At 39.4% G+C, this 21,830-nt stretch overlaps 1 protein-coding gene across 2 annotated transcripts; it reads right to left on the reverse strand.

Annotated features, from left to right (window-relative positions):
* Nucleotides 1–375: 375 nt before the first annotated feature.
* Nucleotides 376–21,503, reverse strand: LOC103045363 (tropomyosin alpha-4 chain). 2 transcript variants are annotated; one of them, XM_015607665.3, is made up of 8 exons: nucleotides 20,678–21,503; nucleotides 16,699–16,832; nucleotides 15,730–15,847; nucleotides 15,561–15,631; nucleotides 13,798–13,873; nucleotides 10,692–10,754; nucleotides 9,373–9,442; nucleotides 376–1,780 (listed from the first exon to the last, which is right to left on the reverse strand). In XM_015607665.3, exons 1-8 carry the CDS (start codon nucleotides 20,807–20,809, stop codon nucleotides 1,698–1,700), a joined length of 747 nt encoding a protein of 248 aa, XP_015463151.1. In that variant the 5' UTR covers nucleotides 20,810–21,503; the 3' UTR covers nucleotides 376–1,697. The 2 variants fall into 2 exon arrangements, with proteins under 2 accessions (XP_015463151.1, XP_015463155.1); XM_015607669.3 differs by lacking the exon at nucleotides 13,798–13,873 and adding an exon at nucleotides 14,760–14,835.
* Between the last annotated feature and the right edge of the window lie 327 nt (nucleotides 21,504–21,830).

A 21,830-nucleotide genomic window follows, 5' to 3' on the forward strand; every position in this document is an offset into this window, starting at 1 on the left:
CTGAGCTTCGTCATCATAATAATAGATAATAATAGTAATAGAGGTGTTCTGTGTGGCAGTGTAAACAGCATAACACACATTGAGACAGTTCACATCTGGGTCACTGTATCGGGATTAAGGCCAAACCACATAAAATTGCAAGTGTAAACACACCCAGGATGCATTGAAAAAGAATTTGCATACAAATCTGAAAACTCAAACCACAACAGGTCTTCCAAGACACATTTAAACAACCAAAACTAAACTTGATTGCGTGTAGAAGAAACATCAAATGAACATGTCCTAAAATGTTTGCCCACTCAGTGTACTTGCAGTTAATGCATTCTGTGTCATATTTAAAAACAAAGCAGACAGGACACAATAAAGACAAGAAGGTTAATAAGTATTATGGTACTTTATTTTAAAAAAGAATTTAGATCTTGTGTCATTATTACAATGAAACACTGTAGATAGCAAAATGTTTACATCTTTAACTTTGCAACTTAGGTTCCAGTTAAAAAGGTTCTTGGTGCTTTGACGTCCTTATTTAACCCTATCGGTTCAGTTTTCTGTTCCAGAGCATAATAGAAACTACACTGATGAGAGGCTCAGATAATACCTTTGAAGTTCATCCCTCTTGCCCTTCTTATTGGCCCTTTAACCTCCAGTTTGGCAGTGGAATGTGACACTCCTTCCCTCTCTCCCTACAACTCATGATCTTCGGAGAGGGAGAGAAAGGGTTAAAAAAAAAAAAAAAAAAAAAGCCTTTACCTGAAGAGGAAAAGACTCCTAATTGAATGTGGTTTAATGGAATTTGACACTTAACTTGTAATTTGATCCCTGTTATACCCAAGCCAAAAAAACATTTTCGGAAAAGAAATGGAAAGGTGAAAGTGAAAACCGTTAAGAAGTGTCTATTTTTGGAACAATTTAAAAAAAAAAAAAAACTAAATTTAGGGGGATTAAACTTAATTTCTACGAGGAATGGAGGTGTTAACCCTTAAACAAAATACATGGCTAAGAAAAAAATATATATAAATGGTCCCACATGGCACTGCATTGGCACAGTAAAATGCATTGTGATACAGTGCTTAATAAGTGATAAAACAAGTGGAGGTGGGGGAGAAGAGCTTTGACCAGTGATAAGGGAGTCATTATAAAAAGGGTGAAGGGAGATTCATGTTTTGCACTGGGACCTTTCCAATTCTTTTATCATCTTTTGTGTTAATATTGCACTGTGGGAGAGGAAAACTACCAAAAAAACAAACAGAGCAAACCCAGCAACCTGGCAATCAGAAATAAGAGCCATTCTGTTACACATCACGTTACCCAATTACTTAATTGCACATCATTGCAGGAATGAATTAATCAAATAAGGAATATTTCAACAGATGAAAGCTTAAGACATTGGTGCTTCAGCATGTGCCATCCTATTGAAAGAAAGAAGGGGAAGAAGAGCATAAACACAAAAAGCTAGACGCAAAACAAAACGTTGGGGGCATTGGAGAGGCTTCAGATACTGAGGGCCGTGGCCAGGGAATTAAGGAATGAAGCCAAGTGCTACCTATACCAAAAACAAGCAACTTGGCCTGGTTCAGCCAAGACATAGCCACCCAGCAATGATGAGGGTGGGGGAGTGGGTAAATAGGGAAAAAAAGAAAAGAAAAAAGGTACAGGTGGGTATAGGTTTCAGGGTGAGGAGGAAGGGTCTGCGAACTTCAGAAGTTGTTAAGGTCCTGCAGGGTTGCATCCAGAGTGGCATGGATCTTGATATTCTCTTCCTTGGCAGTGGCAAGCCTCTCTGTGAAAGGAAAAACAATAAAAAATATATTAGTTAAGGGTAAGGCTGGGTTAGGTTGTAAATATAGAGATTTTATTTTTCTCCTTTGTCAATTTTTTTTTTTTTCCAATTAGTTGAAAGCAGTTTAGGTCATATTTATTAGTTAAGGATTACAGAAGCTCTAGCTGAAGCTCATTGTATGGGCTCCTTGGTCACAGGAAACTGAGGTTCCTTGATCAATCACTAGATGGAACCAGAGAGTTGGTGAACAGCAGCAGCAGCACCACCTTATTTTTAATCTGCATTCTTCACATGCCAGAAAAAGTAAAAACAAGCCTCTACCAATACCACTAACTGGATACCCCTCGTAAGAGTATATTGGTAAACACACTCAGTGAGTATCAGAACAAAACAGAGCTAACAAACACCTCAAACCACACGAAAACAGCAAACATTGCAGACCACATTTAACCAAGGAAAGAGGCATCACAGCACAAGAAAAGCTAAAAGAATTCTCATCCAAAGTGACAGATACCTGCATTTCCAGAGTTTTTAAAAGTGGTTGATTGCAATAGGTAAAGTACATTTATTCTTAAGGGTACATTATAGAGTAAAACATTGGAGAAGGCCTGCATGATTATAAATTACTAAAAACGTGCCATTCCGCTCTCAAACAGTATTACTGAGAGAAGTAATACTGAGAGACGACTGGCGGAAAGTATCAGCCCAAGTCATTCATTCCTTTTTTTTTTTTTTTAACCAATGTGTTCATTACAAAAAAAAGTTCGTTATAAGAACTAGTTTAAAAGAATCTTTTTTAAATCACATCACCTACAAGCAATTAAAGACACGCATACACCTAAGCTGCCGATTTTACATTCGACTTCACAGTTAAAGCCCTGTAAAATCAAGACTAACACTATTCATACTAAAAATAAAGATCTTTTGACCAAAGGATTTTCAAACTACATCATTACAGAACCACCAACTGTCAGAGAGACAAGCTCCTTTCACAACTTTCTCCCACTTCCAGATGACATAACCCGACAAATGCCTGAGGCATGGTAAACAATCACATTTTTCTGGTTGAGCGAGCTCAGTATTGAGAGCCGTGTGTGTTGCAGTACAGAAACAGCCTTTAAAGCCTAAATTAAATGAAAAAAAAAATAAATAAATCCTGATCGCTTGAAGTGCATCAAATCTTTTACAGTGCCTGCAGGGAATAAATTCAATCAACATATTAAGTCAGTATAAGAATCCACAGAGGCTGTTTTTCAGGTCGCTTTCACTACACAGGCATGTCTGCTTACCTAACTTTTTCCACACATTATAGTACCTAACTGTCTACAGCTGATGTTTTTACACCAACTGAATCAGTCAGACCACATCTGTTCTATGTTTGGTTGAGAGTAAAACATAAAAGTATAATTCAGTGTTCAAATTCTATGTTCAGACGCAGCAAATGCTAAAACAATCTAATACAATGAACTACTTATATCCAGTAAGCACATGTCTAATTCACACTACATAAAATTAAATAAAACTAAAGTATAAACTACTTTAGACATGAAGGGACAGCAGCATAGAATTTGGGCAGGAAGTGCATGCCAGGCCACATTCTAAAACAAGCACACCAGCGGGAAAAAAACAGCACATTACCGCCCATTTAAAAGCTGGTTAGAAATAACTAATCTGGATCCAAACAAATCTGCTTTTAAATAAAAATAGACCGAACAGAAACTCCTTGTCCTGAAAAGATCATCAACTTTACTGACCAACAGCTCTAAGCATGACGAACTGTGGCTTAGCTCAAACATCTGTTCTAAGTCCTCCACTGTCTGGTCCAATTCTCACTTCCCACAACACTGCCACGTCCCAAATTAAATAAGGATGATGCAACAAGAGTGGAGTTATTGCTGAGTTGCAGTGTTTGAACTTATGCTCAGATCAAAACATAACATGAATTAATTAATATTTAAATATAAATCCTCTAAAACATCTTTGCATCACCATGCTGAAAACACAACAGGAAAAAGGGGTGTGACTAAAGGTAAGAGGATGACTAAATGTTGGTCTGAAATATTGGTGCAACATCTAAAGGCAGAAAGGACCATGTATAGAACCTTTAATGACAATCCCTGTTAGCCAAAAAATAAAAGGCCAAAGTTTAAAACAGTCCAATAGGTATAGCTTTTAGCTCTTTTACTACTGAACATGACTGACTTTAAGCTTAAAGGCGAGTTATGTGGCCAACTAAAATCTGATTTTATGAAATACCAACCAGAACAAGGCAATGAAGCTGATACAGAACTGGACTTTAGACAATAACCCACTGTTTTATTGATGTTAGCAAAAGTGAAACAAATAATGAAAATTGACCCCCTCCTGATGACAGCATAAAGCAGCCACTTAAATACACTTAAAACGCTGGTTGGACTGGCCAATCAGAGCCCCCAAAATCCTTTAGCATTAAAGAAAACTTTCACAGAGAAGACCATTTGGATTTTGGGATGTGTGCATTTACCGCTCTTCTACATGTAGATCCCTTTATGTTTCCAAAGTCTTCATTTTAAACAGAACAAGTTCATCTTGTCTTCAGTTGACTCACTCCATTCCATAGGCACTGGCTGGTGCTGCTGACAGATACCAAGATCAGAAGCCTTGCTTTCTTGTTCCCCTTTGCCTTCAATACACGATTGGAATGTAGTGCATGAAGACAGAGCAAGGCACGACCGAGGGGGGAGTGCACAAGTGGGACAATTACAAGATAGTGACCCAGAATCCCAACCAAGTAAACTATTTCTGTGCCAGAGAGAAGGAGGGAGGGAGGACACAGGACAAAGCATAATCGGAAGGAAGAAAGACAGACAGAATGAAGACAAACAGAGAACAAAGAATGAGATATCAGGAAAAAAATGCAGTGGTAAAAAGTAGGGCTGGACCCGAATATTCGGGTATTCGGATATTCGTTCGTTGAGTAGGTATTCGGTTTTTAATTTTGGTATTCGGATATTCGTTTTTTTTCTCCTTTCCAGAGTTCCACCTCACTCTAACCACTTCTGTTCTCGCGGGTCCCGTCAGAATATCTTGCGCGCGGGACAGAACTGAACTGTTATTGGCTGGAGCGGGAGTTTAATCCAGACGATGCGGGAGCAAATTAATAAATAGTTAAGAAAACTGTAATAATTGTAAAAAAAAAAAAAACTAAAGAAAACTCTCAACGCGCAGGATGGACCGACACACACACGCACACACCGATGGTGTTTGGACTGGGGTAAGGAACGGGACCGCACTATTCAGCGCTGCTGTTTTAATAAATATATAAGTAAATTTGAAGCATTAAATGTAGTTTATTTAATTTATATTAGGAACGTGGGGCGGGAGCGGCAGAAATGTGTATGTGGCGGGCGGGCGCGGGATTAAAAGAAGCAATTTTTTTGCAGCGCGGTAACGAGACAGAAACGCGGGAGCGTGGAAGAGTGGGTTTAAAAATCAGTCTCGCGCAGACCTCTATTATACATGATAAAAAAAAATGCAGGCTCTTCGAAACTGATTTATATAATAAAACGTAAGGGGTAATGTGGCAACAGTAGGGGCTAAATCGGTTACAAAAGCCTGGCCTACAAAAATGATGTCTGAACGAATTTCCTCTTATCTAATATAATTTAAAATGGTTTAAAAATATAAAATAATTTCTAAGCAAACAAAATATTTAATATTGAGCTTATAGCCCAAGTGCAAAAATACAAAATCAGTAATACGGCTATGCCCTGCACAATCCTTAAACCGAAATAGACCAAGTACAATAACGTCATTAACAATGACTTTCCTCTACTCTAATATAATTTAACATGGTTTAAAAATATAAAATAATTTCTAAACAAACGAAATATTTAATATTGAGCTTATAGCCCAAGTGCAAAAATACAAAATCAGTAATATGCCCTGCACAATCCTTTAACCGAAATAGACCAAGTACAGTTTACAATGACTGTCCTCTAATATAATTAACAATATTTAAGAATATAAAATACTTCCTGAACAAACGTTTTTTTTGTTTGTTTTTTTAAGCAAATAGCCTAAGTGTGAAAACACAAACAGCAATTTACTGGGCTGGCTTGCGCAGCGGAGAAACCGTGCAGCAGCAGCCTCCTAGCCTGCTTACGCAGCGGATAAGCCGCGGTGTGGGGCAGCAGAAATTCCGGGATGAAAACACAAAGAAATCTGGGCTAAAAACACAGAAAAAATCCGGGGTGAATATGTCTCGTCGGTCAGAGCAAATTGAACATTTTTCAGTGGATTAAAGGGGCCGTGATTTGCTTTTTTTTATTTTTAATTTTTTTACCTCTTTTTTTAAAAACGAATATTCGAATATTCGCTTCGAATCAGTGCCGAATATCCGGAGCTCAAAAAACGCTATTCGGGCCAGCCCTAGTAAAAAGAAAAAAAAAAAAAAACATAACAGAACAAAATGTGGTGGGATAAGAACAGATAAAAGCAGATAAAAGAGGGGAATGAAGACCAGAACTTCACACACTATACAGACACAAGAGGTTGGACACCATCACCAGTAATGCCCCAACCCCAAAAGGCTGAATATGAACATGTGCCTCCTCCAATACATGCAAAGTCAGCCACTGCCTGATGTAGCATTGCCAAGTAGCATCACAGCGCTCGGAGGAAAGCACAGCGACTTAGTTCCAATACATCAGCTCACAGACGCCTTGTGCTAAAAGACATCACCCTGTGGAGTGATGTGGGGATTAGTGGGTGTGCCATATCATATCGTACGCAATATCGCCAAAAAAAATTTAGATCGTTCCACAGTTCCATCATTATCGTGAAAATACCATGAAATATCGCAATATTATTTCCGAGCCATTTCACCCACCCCTAGTGGGGATAGAGTACCATCTACCCACCCAGAGAGAGCATGGCCAATTGCACTCTCTCGGGGCTCCTGTATGACCAGGATTCAAACCAGTGTTCTCCCAATCATAGTGACGGCGCCTTAGTCCACTGAACCACTCAGAGCCCTTGACATGTTTCCTATAGCAAATTGTCTAATAAACTCTTTCCAAATGGCCAAGCATGTAAACACTAATGCCGCGATATAGGATAGTGGTGTGAGATACTGGGACTCTGATGTAAAATGCAATAAATGAAGAACTGTGAATCTCTACCTAGTACTACCTCCAGCCTCTGCGTCTCACTTGAGCACAGTTTGCAGTGTGAAGAGCTCCCTCTGTAAAGCATTTTTAGTTATTTACCATGTTATTTCAGCTTTTAAATGCTGTTAAAAAAACTGAATTTCACCACCCTCAACAGTAAGTAATATTGTACATTTTTTAATCTACAATCAATATGCACATGAATGAGATACAATCTTTCACTACCCCATTTAGGTCTTGCTTGCAGCCAATTGTAAAAGTGGTGCTTCAAATAGTCACACTACAATTGTGCAATACTGCAAACACCAGTAATCTTGTGCCATCAGCTACAGGCTGTGTATCAAGTAATGACACCATTTTCAACAGAGCAGCTAACGGCAAAAACAAGTTAAAAATAGAATTCACTGGGGTTCTCAAAGCTAAGACACTATTTAGGATATGTCTGCAAGACAATGTGTATCTGTAATTATCTTTTCCTATCTAGAGATAAGTGTTGAAGTGAAGTAGTCATACAGTGACCCAGATTTGATCATTTCAGACCTGTGTGGAAGCAAATCTCATCTTTTTAAATCAGAGCAGAGTATGACCTGATATTCATGTGGCCCTGAATCTGATGCATTAGATGGAATTTAAGTCCCCACAATGTCTGAATATCCTTAATAAGTAAGTGTAATACTCACTAAAAAGGGCATAATGCATTATATCTTTTGCCACCAAATAAAAAAATGTGCTGCATTGAAAATGAACCAATTAGCATTAAAGAAAGTCTGGGCAATATTTCATCAGGACAATGCCTGTCCACATACTGCTGCCATTTCAAGAGCTTACTATAAAAGACACAGTTACTACACCATTGTAAGCCACCATCTATATCTGAATGCGCTTTCAACACTTCATCTACAGAAAAAAAACGCAGAAATAGTAAAACTGCATGGGATTGATTATCACAGAATCCCATTAGGAACCTCTACAACTCCATGCACAGATGTCTGGCATGTTAAAGTACACAGCAATGGCAGTACTGATCGCTGTTTATTTACAAACATTTATTGTTCCTGGTAAACATTATATTCTTTTCAGATATTTTCCTTTGGGTTTTATGATAAAGGTGTGCATGTATAAGAATCCATAGCTTTATGGATCCATTTTATTAGATCATTATATAAGTTCTAAATGCACCGAAGTGAGCAATCATTCAGCCTTACAGCAAGGGTAAAACAGCAATAGCAACCCAGAACTGTGATGTAACTGAAGTATTCTGAATGTGTAGGTGGGCACCTACAATAATCTATTTTCATCCATTCCAGCTGAACATCACCCTGACTGTTTCTACCCTGCACCACTCTGGCTCACATTTCATGCAAGAATCAAAATGCGGATTTAAACCACAGAAGTTGAGTCACGTGTCCAGCAGGCCTCAGATCAGCTCTTGTCTTTTATACCCAAATGCATTACAAGCTGAAGACAAGAACTGGTCTTAGATCTGTACTGCAAGTCTCAAGTCACTTGACACATGCTTTGTGTGTTTGTTGTTTTTTTGTAGTTGTCATGGTGAGCCTAAGCTGCTGAGACTGAAGAGGGAAGTGCTAGATAAATTCAAGGTTACTGGATACACAGTCTTCTCTTAGCCCTCTGTTCTGAGGTAGAGCTTTGCAGCACCACACCTATGAGAACATCTATGTAAACATCTATGTAAGCCTCATTTAATGACACGCCATATTAATAATTTGGCACCAGACTGATGATAGCAATTAGCCATATCTACAGCCATGGTGTTTTTGTTTTCTCTAGGAATATTTAGAAGCAGAAGTGCCACACTTCTCCATATCAATAGCTGCATGAAAGAATCAAATAGCTGTTATACAGTGCCAGTAAAGAGAGCCCATTTTTACAATGTACTAAAAAAAAAGCAAACAATTTGTTGTTTGGCAAACAATCAAATGCCATGTGATGTACAGTAATGTTCTGTTGCTTTAATTGTACATAGTACAATGAGAAACAGATCAGATATTCAGACTTTATTTAAGAGATGGTCTCTTAATACACTGCAAATGGTTATCACACAACTAAAGATGCTGTTTACAGAGCAATCCTGAGTATATTAAATTAACCAGTCTGAAACTCCTTCAGAACATTGCAAGACATATACTCTAATTCTCCGATAAACTCTGGTCTCATCAGGAAAATGGGAACATGCATGCAGTTTACACACCACTGCACACACACCATGCAGAGATTTCACACAAGAATGTATTTACATGGTGGTCAACTCATTAACGCCACGGTCCAACTCTTCACAAATAGCCAGAAGTTGAACATCTGTTCATACTGCTCATCTGCGGGTGTACATAGAATGGCCAACAAGTGAGTTTGGATTAAGCATGTAAGAGCACTGCCCCAGCAAAGGACCTGCAGTTCAGGATTGACTAAAGAGCACCTTACCTTCCAAATCATCAATAGTCTTCTCAAGCTTGGTCACTGATCTCTCAGCAAACTCGGCACGAGTCTCAGCCTGCAGAGAAAGCAACACAGATGACAACAGAATTCATTTAATTGAGAGAAGCCAGAGCATCAGGACATCAGCTAACTGTGCTGGGCTAAGGCCCCTGTTGCCCACCAATGTACCATAAGGTATAAATGACATTTAACCATATTAGTGCGAGTTCGCAACATTAATTTTTGCAGAAAGAGACAGAGTTTCTAAACGAAATTATGCCACTGCAAGTTCTCCAGAAACCATTGTCCACTGCACTTCCCTGTTTCTAATATTGTCCCAGACATGAGTAGCTTATTCCAGTTCATATATCACATAGTATCATGAGACAAGGGTCAACTGTATTCATTCAAACAGTCTGGTTCAGACTATGCATCTTGAATATATGGAAATACTCAGAGGATTATTTAGCATTAGTAATAAGGAATGCACAGAATATTTTCCAACTTTTTTTAAGTTAAATATTCTTAGTTAAAAGGCCAAATAAAATGAGTCATTATTCACTGTATTATCTGAAGTCATACTGTATTATCTGAAGTCATACCATTCAATAATTAAAGTTAAGTCATTTTAATTATTGAATGGTTCTAAAAATTCTAATTATACAAATATTATGCCAAATGTTTTATTTATTTATGTCTGGTTCTGCCCAATATTTTAGTTTTAATGCATCCCTTTAATAACTAGTAAGCAGCTGGTACACCTGGAGTGACAGCAGGCTACCAAAATATAGTATAATACGTAATAAGGAACTCATGTATTCACATTATGCTTAAAAAGTTTCCTACTCGTCTTAAAATGTTTCCAAAATCCCTGAAGTCTAAACTTTTAATCTACTTTTAGACTTTAGGTGCACTAATAAACGTGTATATCGTCGCTGTCCTATGAAAAACACTCATCTCCATTTCTGTCGATTTTCAGTTTAGTACATAATTTGAACAGACAAACTGTCTTTTACACTGTGTCAAAATTTCTTGATGAACGGACCAATAGAAACTCTTCAAAATTACCTGAAATAAACGTTTTTTACATTGACTTCCATTGAAAGTTTACAAGGTTTTTTCCCTCCCCTGTAAAGTTGCTGTTTTGGAGATAAGTGTTTTTCATTGGACAGCGGCGATATATGCTTTAGCCATTGTTATAAGGCCCAAGACCAATGCCACATGCAATCAATCCTGAGTGCTAAACCTTACACCACTTAAGGAGCATAGCAGGTTAGCTGAAACTAGCACACACTAAAACATTCCAGTGAAGAACGCTCCCCCACCTCCTTCAGCTTGTCAGTCAGGATCTTGATCTCCTCCTCGTACTTGTCCTCTTTCTGGGAGTACTGCAAGAGAAAGAATCAAAAGGGAAGCCAATCAGAGAACCAGGCATTCACCACAGAACCAGAGACCACTACAGCCCCTCTCATATAACCTCAATATATCTGACTCAACATATTAACCCGATGTTCTAGAACCCTAAATCTTTTGTCTTTTGAGAACAAACACATGCAAAGTGCACCCTGTACCTCAATATCAGTGCTAAAGTACCTGTACAGCCCAAAGCGCACTTCTTTTCTGTGCGTCATTGGGAGAGAGAAATGAAACCATGCTATTAATAAATATGTGGGCTCCCTCGAGCCCCAGGAGTCTTGCTGGCACACAAAAATGTCCACAGCCTGAGCTGAATCAGCCAGAGAGGGCTCGCTCTAGCGAGCATCAGAAACGCCCATGAAGCCCTAGATATGCAGCACACATTCACTGGGCAAAACCTAGAGCTGCCCTTAGAGCGAGCGTGCGCATGGCCGCTTTGCATCGGTCACAAGAACTACTTTTGTTTTTAAAACCCTGCTGATACTAATCATTTTTTGTGGGTGAAAATATGACTAATAAATATTGTGACTCTTGGAAGTTTGGTTAAATATTGTGATGGAAAACCAGGCTTCGGACAAAATTGTTCAACATTATTGAGAGAAATAATAAAAAAATGTCACTGACATACCAGTTTCTTAACAGCATTAAAAACAAATTACACCCTTTTAAAGAGCCATGAAATTTTAATTTAACAGGGATTTCTGCTATGAAAAACATAATGGCCAATATTGCAGTCAGCAAAAATGAGGTGGATAAAACAATAAAGTAGGCACCCCAGCAGACAGTGCGAGTAGGACGTCTCTCCTCGCCTTCAAACAAAGGCAACTACACCAGAAGCCTGTGTTTATGTCTATACAACCCTCAGCTAAGCACACTCAAGGGTTAAATTACAAGGAGGTAAGGATACGCCAGATCTAAGGGAGTCTAAACACCACTAACTAGGTCACACTACAAGGCTCCAAGGTTATGGTTGCTTATTCACAGTCCAAAAAAAAAACGCATGGGCGATTCCTGTCATATCACAGAGGCACTATATCTAATATATATATATATAATACTTTTTATCGAGTTTAGCCAGCTTCATTAGAATTAGGATTAAGGGAGGACTGCTTTAAGGAAATGAGTGCATTCTGCAAGAAAAGCAGCAATGCTAATGCAGTCAGGATGTTCAATGATCACCATCCCACCTCATCTCACAACTCAAAAAGCCATCCTTAAAAATATACTGGATGGAGCACAATCATTCCAGAGAACAAAGTTTCACAGCTCCAGCTCTGGCAACAGGCCTGGTGCTGATACCTCTTTCCAGGGACCAGACAAGCTGGGTGTGCACACAAGCACACATTTGCACATCTGTGTCAGCTGCAACGAGTGCAACCTAAAGTAGCCGAAGCCATTTTTTCAGAAAAGGTGTCCATAAATATCTGAACATACAGTGCACTTGTGCAGAAGAATGTAAGCATGCACTAGAACCTGTTCATTGCTGGCTCTGGGACAAATACATGAATGGGGGAAAAAGCAAGATGTTAAAACTTGTCTAGCAACCTTAAAAATTACTACAATTCAAAATATGAAGCTTTGCTCCATACAAGGACATCCCGCACTATTCTCAAAAGCCTAACATATTTGTAACACCACCTCCCACGGACTGTATCCTTGGTGTGTAAAACTGTTATCAGTTTCTATGACAACTTATCTGCTTGCTAAATGTGTTCAGCAACAGCCATTCAGTGAAATATTGTCCTTGGTGCAGATGCAGTCTGCATTCCAAAATAACGAAATAAGTACATACAGATATAGAACGGAATCACCTAAAACAGTTCCAAAAATAAATAAGCAAACTTCACAATTATAACTAATTTCAATTTGGCTGTACACAGACAGATAATCCATCAACAAACATACAATTTGCCACTAAATTTGTTTTTGAGCTTTCCTCCAATTAACATCTAGCCTAGCACTTCTGCAGCCAGGCAGTGGTATTCTGATAAGTGCCCAGCGGTCGTTTGTACACCACTGATAAGCAGGGACAGACCCTGTAACTACTGTTTGGCAAGGAAAAAAAAAAATCATAATAAAATGGGATTTTTTTTTAGCACATTGTTACCTCACACTAAGAGCGATGCTTAATTTCTGCAACTTTTAGAGCACGGTTTCTCAATCCTGGCTTTGGAGGCCCTCTGCCCTGCACATTTACTTGCTTTTACTGCTTTAACAGGCACACTAACAACTCAATACTGGACTGTTAATTAGCTGAATATTTGGATCAGATGTGTTGGAAGCAGGGAAAACAACAAAAAGTGCAGAATAGCAGGCCCCAAAAACTAGGGTTGAGAAATTGTGATTTATACAATATTACTCCTGAAATATTGCTAACCCATTTAGGCCTGTCACAATATTATCAATCATTTCTGGGACAATATATTGTCCCAAAAATATAAAATAATTTCTTGCTGTTTGGAGTCTGGTTTTTGAGTTACAGATCAGATCATTTTTTAAATCCTACGTTTGGCTGGGCTGAATTGACATTTCAGAGTGACGACAATTCAGATAAACGGCCAAGAACAATGCACTACCCGCCATCAGATCAAGACGGACCAATCCGCTTTGAATCCATAAATGGCATTTGCTAGTTCTGCTGCGTTCATATACTGGCTATACTGGATTAAGTAATGTTTTCTCAGTGTGCAAAGGGTTAATTGTACATTTTACAGTAGCTTTGGCCAAGCTTATACCAGATATGATAAACTGACTGATATTTTCTATTGTAACAATGAAATCCAACATATGGAATCTGCAAGATATGTGACAGAAAGTCTTCGAAATGCATACTGTAACAGCTATACGTCTGTCTATGGTTTAACTTAATATGAAAAGCTAAAAAAAGCACTAAAAGTTTCATCTACAGTTAATTTGTGCTGAAAATAAGTTTGATAGACAATTATTGTGACAGGCCTAGACCCACTAGCATGCATAGTAAATATACCCATCCCTCCCTCCCTCCTTTTTTCCTACCTTCTCCGTCTGGGCTTCCAAGGACTTTAAGTTATTGGTGACATTTTTCAGCTCCTCCTCCAATTCCGCACATTTGCTGTAGTTTTATAATTTCGCATTTAGGTGTTTGACATGGGATAGAGAAGTGGGGTTGGGGAAAGAGGCAACATAAGGAGTCAAAGTGTGAGGGGGGAGTTGAGTAGAGGAGACAGCGAAAAGGGAGGGGTGATGGAATTATGACACAAATAATGCAGATGAGTGGAAAGGGGTATGGGAAGGGGAGGGGGAGGGCAAAAAGAGACATATTTACAAACAAAATTGAGAGAAAGGCATGAACGAAACCACTGTGGAATGCTAGTGCATGATCTGGGTGGAATTACCAATTATAACTTAAACAGAAAAGGAGCCTTATTTGACCTAAGACAACAAAAACAAGTCAATCACTTCAGGAGGGCACCACTGCAGAGTGGCAACAGGAACAACAACTGGGCAATGATGAAAGTTATTTAAAATGGCAATGATCAGATGAATGGAGCCAAAGCAACTGATGTGGAGTGGACAAATAATTTGGACAGTTCATGCAGTGAATCTGGTGTTAGGAGTGTGTCTGAAGGTACTGAGGTGCAGGTCATCTCATGCACAGAGCACACAGATCATCCACTTAGCCAGAAGGCAGAGGAGAACAAAACGAGAGGAAGGGCGGATTTGGGAAAGCAGGAGGGGTAAGTGTTGGAACGAGCGCAGATGAAGAACCAGTAAGTTGAGGAGTTGAGGAGGAGGATAGGTGGGCTTTTTTTTTTTTATATTCAAACACCTGGTTTAAACCCTGAGCTTCCTCTGTACATCTCACCTCTAACCTATATAGAACCAGTCCTTTGCAGTTCAGTCAAGTACTGATACCACCTTCCAGGTCGAACAGTAGAAAATATACAGGCCCGGGGCCTGTAAGAGGAACCCGCTGAGTAACAGAACTGGGCCAGTACCTTGTCTTCAGCTGCCTGCAGACTCTTCAGCGATTGGTCGTAATTCCTCAGCAGCTCCTCCAAACGGCGTTTATTGCTGTTTTGTGGAAGGAGGTGGAAGGTGTGGGGGGAGGGGCAGTCAGGTGACCCAAAGCGCATGCAGGTTGGGATGAGTAGGTAGGGGTGAGGGTGTTTCAGAACATGAGCCAGTGTACCAGCCACACAGATGGGGAAAGGAGGAAGCACAGGTAACTTAGTCATGATATGGCATTCCCACTTTTATGAGGTCTACAAAGAACACGTCTATGTTATAACACACCTTCATAGTGTTACAGTTGACAGTGAAGATTAATTGACTAAAAATGTTTTAAGCTCCAAAGCTACAAGCTCAGACGCTAGCTAGATTTGTTTTTAGTTTGTTTTCTTTTTTTCTTAAGAGAGGGACATAAAGGTGGGGTTGCTTTTGATGTGCGCCAGAAACAGCATGCAATTAAAGCAAAAACCCCTAGTCTAAAAGCACTGCAGGACAGAACAGCTGTGCTCGGAACCTGAGTGATAGCTTTGTCAAGGACGCTTTAAAAAGCTTCTAAATGATGGTGGTGGTGGAGATGCAGATGTTAATTAAAGGCTCATAGCATACTTCAGTGCCCTGGGCTTTTAAAAAAATAACCCTGCCACCTTAAGGCAAAGCACTGAGTGAGTAGAGTTGAAAATGAAGAGCATAATGCTAAAAAGAAGAGAAAAGCCCAGCTGTGTATGATGATCTAGGGTGTTGGCCACTGAGAACTACTGGGGTGTGTTAAAGTTAAGAGCCTGACTCACGCTTCTGCATGCTCTGCTCTCTCTTCTGCGCGTTCCAGATCTCCCTCGATGATGACAAGCTTGCGAGCCACCTGGAGACATACACATGGTCACAGAAAGAAGAAGTAGTGGTGGTAGTGGACGAAGGAATTTGATTAAACAAGAAACAAGAAGCTGAAACAGGCCTCACCTCCTCATACTTGCGGTCAGCCTCCTCTGCAATGTGCTTGGCCTCCTTAAGCTGGACTTCCTGCAGCTCCATCTTCTCTTCATCCTTAAGGGCCCTGTTCTCAATCACTTTCATGCCCCTAAGATGTGTACAAAGGACAAACACTTGAGCATATTCAAACAGCCAGGCCCAGTGATGATTCACAAATTAAGCTTCTCCAAACATGCCTAGCATCGACTGTGGGATAATGACAAAGTTTTAAACATCAAATCAGCCTTAACTAGCTTGGTGCTGGAAACGTGCTACTATTTGGTGTCTTTAGTGTGCATGCATTTAATGCTACTTCGTTCTACAGACTTCAAACTTTTTCATATACCTTTTGAAAACTCCATAGTGCTGCCAACTGGCCGAGACTTAACAGAAGAGCCCATGCACTGGTTGAAATACAAAATGGTAGTTCCCATAATGCTCAACATGGTGCCTGTCCACAAAAGTCCTAAGCTTGCTAGAGAAAGTTCCACTAGATGTGGCGATCGGCACAAGCGTAGTTCCCATAAACAGTTTTCTTCATGAATTTGAGCACAACGCTATAAACTGTCTATATATTTTAATCAGTGACTTAAAAGTTGGTCTTTTAAGACAAGGGAGCGCCAAAAATGTCTTAGCCTACCAATTCTACATCAGATACTGGCTTCACCAAAACTGGGATTTAAAAATCAGCCCCTCTTATGACACTACTCAAGAACACATTACCATTGCTCCCACTGAAACAAACTCCAGAGTCTTGAGCAATACAGGCCTCTAACACAGAGTGGAAGACTCTGAGGGGGCTCTGCATTGGAGTACGTCCAAGATTGAGTCATTGAAACAGACCCAGAGCTGTGTCCCATCGGATGAAACATCATGCAACAGATTTTGCTTCCATTGTCTTAAGCACTCTCAGGGCTTATGGGTCTGATTTGTACAATTCAAGCCCCCCCACACACAAACCTCTCGCTTTCATCTGCAGCTTTCTCTGCCTCCTCCAGTTTCTGCAGCGCTGTGGTCAGTCTCTCCTGGGCCCTGTCCAGCTCCTCCTCCACCAGCTGGATACGCCTGTTCAGTGAGGCCACCTCAGCCTCGGCCTACGAGACCAAAAGAGCGAGACACAGCAAGAGACAGAGGGAGGAACAAAGAATATGAATGAGAATGTACAAAATCATCAGTCATCCATGACAAAGCCAGCCATCCAAAGCAGTCAAGCCACCAAGCCTGACTGATGTGCAGTTGGATCTGGCAGAAATACCAAGGGTTTCTCGTAGCCCAATTCATACTAATTGGGGACACACTACCAGCCTTTAAGGGCCACGCCTGGACTATGCATGCAGCTATAAATTGACAATTTCCTGCTATGTCCACAAATGTGTAGCTTCTATCAATCTGATGTAAGACCAGAAACACAATTTAATCAATTTTCATAAAACTTGGCCTAATGCCACAATATTTTTTATTTTATACCAATATACCATTTTTCTAAACAAACTGAAAAAACTATGAAAAAAAGTCTACAAAAAAAAAAAAAGGAAAAAAAAAAAAAATACTCATTAAAGCCATTAAGTATTGCTGCACAACATATCATTTCAACATAGTTATATCAATTTATGCTTCTGCAACAGTGACCTTGCTGGCCATATAAAGGCAAATTATTTATTTTAAAAGAAATAATCATGCTACAACTTGCTTTGTACACAAGGAAAATTCCACACTGCTCACATTTCCCATGACATGTCTGCCTAATATGGTTAACTTTACTTTAACCCTGAACACATAGGGGCATTTTTAGTAATATGATACACTCAGTCATTGATTTCTGAAAAGGTCTGGGGAAAAATCCCTATTTTTTTTTTTTTTTTTTTTAATATCACTATGTATTGCAGTACATCATAACCAACAGCCCTACCATCAAGCTTTTGTGTGTGTTCAGTAACTAAAATAGCTGGGTGAGAAGACAACAAATCTGCCACCATGCTGCCAAAAGCTTAGCCAAGCCCTGATATACCCCACAATATATAGTTTAGTATATTTAGTTATCGCATACAACAAAAACACAGGTACGCACTAACTGGAGTTCTATTTGTAAATAATCCTAAAATTAGGAAATAACCTTAAACAATAAGTGAACTTTAAATTTGAAACTGTTTAAACAGTTCCACATTCACATCTCTATTACAAACATGGTTCTTCACCAAGAACATCAGTGGTGGGTGCTTCTCATAACCTAGATTGTAGGTACAGTCATACGTTCAGGAATTATATTGTACTGACAGAATTTTAAAAAATATATTTAGTGAAATGCTGGCCATATTATCCAGCCATATCGTATCATAAGATTGTTCATGAGATCTGAAACATGATTTGTATCAATAGGCCACCAAAATCAGCCTAGGAAACTTAATATTTCAGATTTACCCATCCCTCAAACTCCAGCCATGCTTTGGGGAAAAGCATGCACAAAAGGTCTTAAGAACAAACGAAGAGAGTTCCAAGATGAGTAAAATAGAAGCCAGATGGGTGGGAATTATTTGGGGGAACTGTCGCCAAAAAACCCCAAGCAGATGGGAGGCACTGGTATGCGCATAAGTAGGTCAAAATATGCAACCCAGAATTAAACACAATAAGCAAAGTACTACATACAACAAACAAAGGAGACAGTGTAACCAGCAAGCCTGCATGAGAGTCCTCCACAAGCAGGAAAGCAAAGCTCTGCTCCCATGGTAATGGCATGGGACCGTATGACAGCAGCAGCATGTGAGGACAGTGCTCTCGCCAATGTCTCTCAAACCCATTTGATTCATAAACAATCGTCATGGAGATATGCAAATGTACACACTTCCCTATTCCACACTAAAGAGAGACATGAAATGCACATGCTGGTAGAAGACCTCAAACATCTATACTCATCTATACTCTGTCTGAAGGTGCTTAATGACTGCCAGCCTGGCACTCTTAAAAATTAGTGGTTTCAAATTTAGACAGCACTACAGTTTAACATCATTTCCTTTCTGGCTTTGGATCAAAAGATTGCCCAGAATGAGTTGGCAAGCATGTTTCCTGTGGCAGCTGAGCATGACTCCATGAGGACTGCACATCTCCCTAGAATGGCACGTTCAACAATGGTCAAACAGCCAAGTGTGTAAGACACTTCACATTAGATACCAATAATGAATTCTTAATCTGTAACTAAAAAATACAGAAGGTATTGGAAAACAAATAAAGCCTTAACAGGCAAGACTGCTACCTCTGAACAGATCTGTTCAGAATTGGGGAGATGCACAATAATACTTTTGCAAATCTAACAAAAGCAGTAATTAATATTTTTTTTATAAGATTGCACAAATGTGGGTCTGAATTATTTGAGGACACCTCATCTCTTTGCATTCACAAAAAGATGCAAAAAGTTTCACAAAAAGACAAAAAAACACTTATATTTGTAGCAAAAAATAAGACCCTACATCACACACTAACAGTGGCTATAATCTGATTTGAAATGAAGCCCAATTTCAGCTCAAATTCTGATCTGCCGCATTAAAGCAGAACACAGAGTATTGTGCAACTTCTATTTTGTAATGTGAATAGTAGTCAAAGCAGCTCGGGTGGTGTGTTACAAAAAAAGCTGCAAGTGTAAACAACCAAAGTGGTTCTGACCTGGTTTCAAAATATCTGTTTTTTTTGCATTCACACACATAGAAAATAACGTATCCAAATTTAGGAATAAGAGAACTGAAAATTGTTAAAGAGGCTCAGGTGGTCTAACATGTACAGTGCAGTTTATACAGCTTGCTACCTATAACAATGCATAAACCTTGAAATGTTGGCACAGTCAAAGAAGTCCAGATCTAGTTTCAATAAGTCAGATTTCTTTTTCAGACAGCTTAAAAGGTCATTAAGACAAAAAAAAAAGAATGGGTCACTTTTCATTTGGTAATATAAACAGCAATTAAAGCATTGTGAACACTGTCAAAATGGGTCAGAGCCGGCTTTAACAGACCTATGTTTTACATTTTAGAGCCTTTACTGCCAACCTGATAATGTGAATACAGTCCTTGACGACCACTCAGCCGTATTCTTATTCAAGCCAGCAAAAATCAACCAGTCTGACTACATTCTTCTCTCTATTTCTCTATAGAGTCAAGGTAACCTTGGTCTCTCGCGTCATTGGACACCATTACCTATGAGCTTAAATTTTAAGTAGCAACATCCCTCACTTACAGTAGTGTCCTGGCTAGCTAACTTTATGGTGCTACTAGCTAAAGCTACCTTCTAACAACAAAAGGTTCTTAACTTTCCTACTAGCTTTTTTTTTTTAACCAACAGACCTCTAACTCTTTCTTACCGCTGAGATTAAGACTTAGTTCAATGTTAAATAGCAGAGCTAAAGGAACTGTTGCCATGTGGGTCAGCCAGACCTGACACATCCTGTACCAATTTTCTCCAATTTAGTTTATACAGAGCTTTTTGAATGTGTCTTAGAGTACTCATTACACTATTTATCTCTACAATTCCTCTAAAGAAAATACTTCGACTTTGAGTTTGTCTCTTCTTCTAGTAATTATGATGAAATGTCTATCATGTTTAATGTAGTGTACGTTGAGTGACATTATGTTAGATACCAACCAATTACAACAAACCTGTTTTAAGAATGTGGCGTTATGTATAAATGATGGTTGTTTTCACGTTGCAAAGCTAAATTACAGTTACAGTTAAGGATTCTCAGTAGGTAGCCGTTAGTTAGGTTACGTTATGTAAAGAGCTGAATCATACGGGAAACTGAAAACAGGCCAGAACCAAACCCACAATCTGAACACGCACATTTTGGTTAAGCAGAGAATATTAAGAATAACATCGATTTAATAACGTTTAATTAACGTGTTTATAGGTTAGTATAACAGATATTAAATGCTTTTTTCCCCCCCCAGCGTTGTTTAGTTACCTGCTCTCGGGCTCGTTTCTCCTCCTCGACCTGTCTCTGCAGGACCTCGGCTCTTTCTTCAGCTTCGTCCGCCTGTTGCTGCAGAACTTTAATCTTGCGCTTCACCGCTTCTACGCTGTTCACTCCGGCCATTTTCGCTGATTTTAGCTAATTCACAACTTTTTAACAACCCTGGCTGCCTAGCCAAGATTCACTTAGGGAGATTTACCCGGATGAAAGCTACAATTTGTACAGGAAAACTCTGCTGTGAAGCGCTTAAGACACTTCAAATCTTAGTGGTTTAGCACCTTAGCAAAATTAGCTAGCTAGTTAGCTGCTGAAGAAACGGTGGCGAAAACGAGGCACAAAGCCTGGCAACTGAAACCGCCCCTCAAACAAGAGCTGCCCTCCACTTACTAGCTAAGCTGTCAGCTAAGCTAACAACCTTACAGCAAACCCGCACAAAATTAACGAAAAACTTCCGAGCTCAATTCCAGCAAGCTAAACCAGCTAACGCTAAGGAGCTAAGCTCACAGCGAGTCTCTTCAGGTGACCGTTAGTAGATTAGCTAAGCTACGCTAATAGCTTGTTAGCTTTGTTAGCTAGCAGGAGTGCAGATGCAGCTCTGATGAGATTATTTAGCTAGCTATTCTAAAACCGAGGTTTTTCAATACATTCCAGATTGTTTCCCGTCGTTTTCTAAACAACCAAGGCCCTTATTTAGCTGTCCAACACCTCCAAAGAACCAAGTCAGTCGGACCAAAGAGACGGAGACGAACAAACTCAGCCCCAGTGTTTTCCAGTCCAGCTCGTCCCACAGCCGCCTCCCTTTACTCTCTCACTCTCTCTCTCTCACTCATATTAAGGCAGTTCCGCTCCACCCCGCCCTGAACGCAGGAAGTGGCGCCATCCTTGCATTCAATTGTGCCCTTAAAAGTCTCTCAGAATATTTAAACATACAGATGACAATATTTTTTTTACGAAAGTTTTTACGAGTTCAGCACAGGTGTTAACTGAAAGCTGAACATTCACACTCACAAAGCTGATACCATGATACACACATGGTATACAATAGCCTTTTGTGGTCACTAATAAGGCATTTTTCTACAGAAATTTTTTTTGGTAAATAAACTATGTAACTTACATTATGTACCAGTCATTTTTTTCTACATTG

This window comes from Astyanax mexicanus, chromosome 4 (assembly GCF_023375975.1).
Source record: "Astyanax mexicanus isolate ESR-SI-001 chromosome 4, AstMex3_surface, whole genome shotgun sequence".
Lineage (NCBI taxonomy): Eukaryota > Metazoa > Chordata > Actinopteri > Characiformes > Acestrorhamphidae > Astyanax > Astyanax mexicanus.

What these genes read in the sequence shown, in the direction of transcription:
- LOC103045363 (XM_015607665.3), bottom strand. Translation starts at nt 20,809, where the DNA reads ATGGCCGGAGTGAACAGCGTAGAAGCGGTGAAGCGCAAGATTAAAGTT. An exon ending in CTGACCGCAAGTATGAGGAG is followed by an intron (nt 15,632 to 15,729) that starts GTGAGGCCTGTT and finishes GTATGTCTCCAG; the next exon opens with GTGGCTCGCAAGCTTGTCAT. An exon ending in GACTATTGATGATTTGGAAG is followed by an intron (nt 1,781 to 9,372) that starts GTAAGGTGCTCT and finishes TTCCTTTCACAG; the next exon opens with AGAGGCTTGCCACTGCCAAG.